We start from the raw sequence: 3924 nt of genomic DNA on the forward strand, positions 1-3924 counted from the left end.
CATGCTCTGCATTACAATTGTTTCCATCTATACACTACAGACAAATAGGGAATGAGGAAATTTATTTACTAAATTATTAAATTGTTGTTTACATGACAAAATAACTTACCTCACAATTCTGCACTATCAACAAACTTTTCATTTTAAAGACCTTGCAAGTGTAAAATTAGCTGTTACAGGATTACGGGCTTTGAGCAATAAGCTCCTGTGACAGATAAATACACAGAGCAAGCCAAAACACTAAAAAACAACCCTTAGTATTGAATGAGGCCAAGTAAATAGCACCTTTCAAAAAAAAATCTTCAATGGTTATTGTAATAAATGTGCTAGAGATTATAATTTCAGCTTCAGTTCACAACAGTAACAAGGTTGTCCTGGCCAGAGAAAAACTGTGTTTATTCCTCTCCAGTTCTTCTGCCTCATCACTTCATAAGCAAGGATTGAATAAATACAGTATTACTATAGCAAATACAGAGACCAAAATTTTCAAGCCTGTATACCTTACATTGAACCACAGAATCCATTTCTGGTCACCAGAATAAACCTCTGAATTTTCCAATTAATTGGTCACCTGTGTATCTCTCCATCAGAATCTGAGAATTTAGGCTATTTCGCTGTAGTGCCTTTCTCCTTGGTATCCAGGTAACTGCCTAATAATTTCTAATTCAAAATAATGTTTTCCATACCATAGGCCAAGTAGCCAGAAATAAATCAATCTGACTTACGTGTAGTCTTTTAGGAAAGCTAAAAGAAAGACCTAATAAAGTAGTATCAAACCACTTGCTTTGACTAGCAAATATATGAATTCTGCTCATAAAAGCCAGCAATTCAGGGTACAGTTCTCCATTGTACTATAGCCACTCCAAACTGGTGAGACAGATTATTTATGGTATCAACCGCTCCCAGGGCTTTGCAGTTATGTTTATAAAGGTTAACAGCAGGCACTAATCCGAGTATCATGACTCTTTTCAGGCAGTAGGTGAAACCTTGAAGAAAAAGTGGCTCTGTCTTCAAAAAAGTGACCTGACCTTTGCTTTGGTGGGTTTTACTCTGCAAGAACTAAAAAGCACTGCATGCTTTCCAATGCATCCTTTCTAGCTGATAAACTATACTGTTCTAGCACCCAGCACAAAAGGACTATATTTTATAAATATCAAATAGCATGTTTTAGTGCTAGCTAACAGCTCCACACGTCATACTAGAAACAAGCTTCGCAGACCTGAAATATGTCATACGAATCATGAACAGAGTAAATAACTAATTGGCCAAGAACCTTTGATATGCTTACCAGTTAGAAATAATTCTAATTGAATTAACTATATTTAATTTTACATGTACTTCACAGTTCTTTTGCTATCAAAGGCATCACAAATCCAGCATGCTTATCATTTATGACACTTCTGCTCTGAGAATTTCTTGCAGCATGCAAAGAACTCTCTGTAGGGTAACTGTGATGTGTTGCACAAGCGAGCTAACCAAAAATTCACCTGATGATGGATAAAATCTGTTCAAAAACCACAATAGTACATAATGTTTTTACCTGCAATCAATGAAATGTTTCTGAAACAACCTGTAGTTCAGTATAAGCAATACTGTTTTTTTTAATTGGATGCAGAATATAGTGCTAGTGAAAGTAATTCTAGTATATGATGTGGTAGTAACAAGCCCCTTCTGTTAAAAGATTTTTAAGTATTTAAATATATTTAAGTCTAGTGTAAAATGCTGCTTTTATGGAGCCAGATCCTGCAGTCTTTGCACAGCTAAAGCTTCCACAGAAATCAATGAGAGTTTTGCAAGCATAATAGCAAGGATGTGCCCAGGGTCACTAGCATAATACAGATCTGCTGCTATGCTTTATGTGTACGCTTGGATTTTCTCTGTCACTTGCAAGAGTACAAGAGATCAATATATTGATATTCATGTGAATTCAAGAAATACCTTTTTAAAATAAAGAGTATGGCTTCAAAAAGAATATGGCACATAATGTATTTTTTGTTTGGCTAAAATATTAAATATTGTTCAAATACTTTAGCTTTTGCTTAAATATTTACAATATATTAAGTGAATTTTAAGAAGAAAAAAGTTTTTTTAAAAATCCTTACAGTAAGTTCAACAGCAATGACCTTTTTTTGGGAGAACTGTAGCAATGCCTATGATGGCAGAATTTGGCTCCGTATATTCTGTTAGCAAAACCCAGATGTTTATATGATGTAAATTGCTTTTTAAAATGTTACTAGAACTATAAACACTGCGGGCCCAGCTCTTCAGGTTATACGTTCAAACTTCAGGGGGAGTTTGCCTCAGTGAACTACAAGGAACTGTGCTTTATTTGCAGAATCAGCTTGATGCTATTTTTATGCAAAAAAAAAAAAAAGGTATTTCTATATATAAACTTTTGGTCAATTGTAATTAAATTAAGGGGCTGGTCCTGCAGACCTTGCTCCTATGGAGATTCTGTGCTGCTAAAGGTCCAAATCCTTCTATTGCAACTGGTGTGTTCCCGTTGACTTCACTGGGGCAACTCTAATGAGTCACGAGAGTACGGCCAGGCCCCAAGCACGCCGATAACTAACAGGTTCACAGATAATTCATTATTACTTTTAAACGGTGTTTGTGTGTTCTACTTTCAACCAAGCTTTGCTTCCAGCTGTAATCGCCGTCAGTTTAAGGACGGGATGGTTCTGGGGTGTGTTTTTGGGAAGCAGTTGCTGACTCGCGCCATTGTTGATTTCGCTGTTGTAGGGGAAAGGCTCTAGGGCGGCAGATAAGGCTGTTGCCATGGTGATGAAGGAGATTCCGAGGGAGGAGTCGGCAGAAGAAAAGCCCCTCCTTACTATGACATCACAGGTGGGCGGAGCGCGGGGCTCTGAGGAGGCCGGGGACACGGGGGATGCCAAAGCCCCAAGGGAACCAAGGCGCACGCAGGCCCAGGGAAACCTCAGCCACCCTTAGCTTCCCCTCCGCACCATTGCAGCTTCAGCAGAGCTGGCTGAACCCCTCTGCTAGGAGATCTCGCTCCTGGGTCCCTCACCTTTCCTCACTGACAAGGGGAAAATAGCGTGGGGTAAATAATGTAATTGTTCGGGGTTTTAGATGTTATGACATGAAAATTTAAACAAAATCACATTTTTCCCCCAAATACACTTTATACAAATCCCCTTTTGCAAGTTACCAGAAAGTTATTTAAAACCAATTTAAAATTTCAATTGTAATTCATGCTATCAATATTCACGCCACAAATATTCATTTATGCTTATATAAAACACTTATTCAATGCATATATAAAACAAGAAAAAAACCACTTTATAGAAGTATCGTTTTCAATATCTCAGACCCCATCTCTAAGCTCTCCTTGGCATTCTACTTCTGGCCTAGGTCAGGATATGTTATTTTGCACACCCCATTACTTTCATTTCTATATTTTCAAAGGAAGGCTGTAATGTCACCACACTAAACCCTACACCTTGGAGCACCCATTGTGCCCTAGGTGGTTTCTAGTTTATTGAAAACAGTGATTGAATATTACCATAAAATGTAACATTTCCATCTCGCTACAAGAGCAAATTTTATCCCCTCCTGTCACTCACATACACGAATTCATTCCCCAGGCAAGTGAATTTAGTTTACTGGTAATATTTAGCACACATAAGTTATTTCTACTCAACAGGAGATTTTAATGGAAGCAATCTTACCACATAATTGCTCTTATGTGAGAACCTTCAACAAAATCCATAATCCAGTTGTATTTCTTCACACTTTAGGATAACAGCTACTGTACTTTTAAAAGTACTTAGGATGCACACAAGGCCAGCACATACTTTTAGAGTGCATCACAGATGCGCTGCACTAATACACACACACAGTAGAAATATCATCACCTACTTTGGAAACCAGGTCTGGCAATCTCTTCCTCAGCCCCTGCTG

At 37.9% G+C, this 3924-nt stretch overlaps 1 protein-coding gene across 1 annotated transcript in view; it reads left to right on the forward strand.

Moving 5' to 3' along the window:
- Positions 1 to 972: 972 nt before the first annotated feature.
- The window catches only part of LOC104546581 (PEX5-related protein-like), a gene marked incomplete at both ends in the record, with an annotated part of 21257 nt that continues 18305 nt past the window's right edge, over positions 973 to 3924 (forward strand). Inside the window, 2 exons of the mRNA XM_010192003.1 lie at positions 973 to 1038; positions 2743 to 2847. Coding sequence (XP_010190305.1) covers positions 973 to 1038; positions 2743 to 2847 — 171 coding nt within the window. The remainder of the gene's footprint in view (positions 1039 to 2742; positions 2848 to 3924) is intronic.

Source organism: Mesitornis unicolor, unplaced genomic scaffold, assembly GCF_000695765.1.
Source record: "Mesitornis unicolor isolate BGI_N332 unplaced genomic scaffold, ASM69576v1 scaffold28909, whole genome shotgun sequence".
Classification (NCBI taxonomy): Eukaryota; Metazoa; Chordata; class Aves; order Mesitornithiformes; family Mesitornithidae; genus Mesitornis; species Mesitornis unicolor.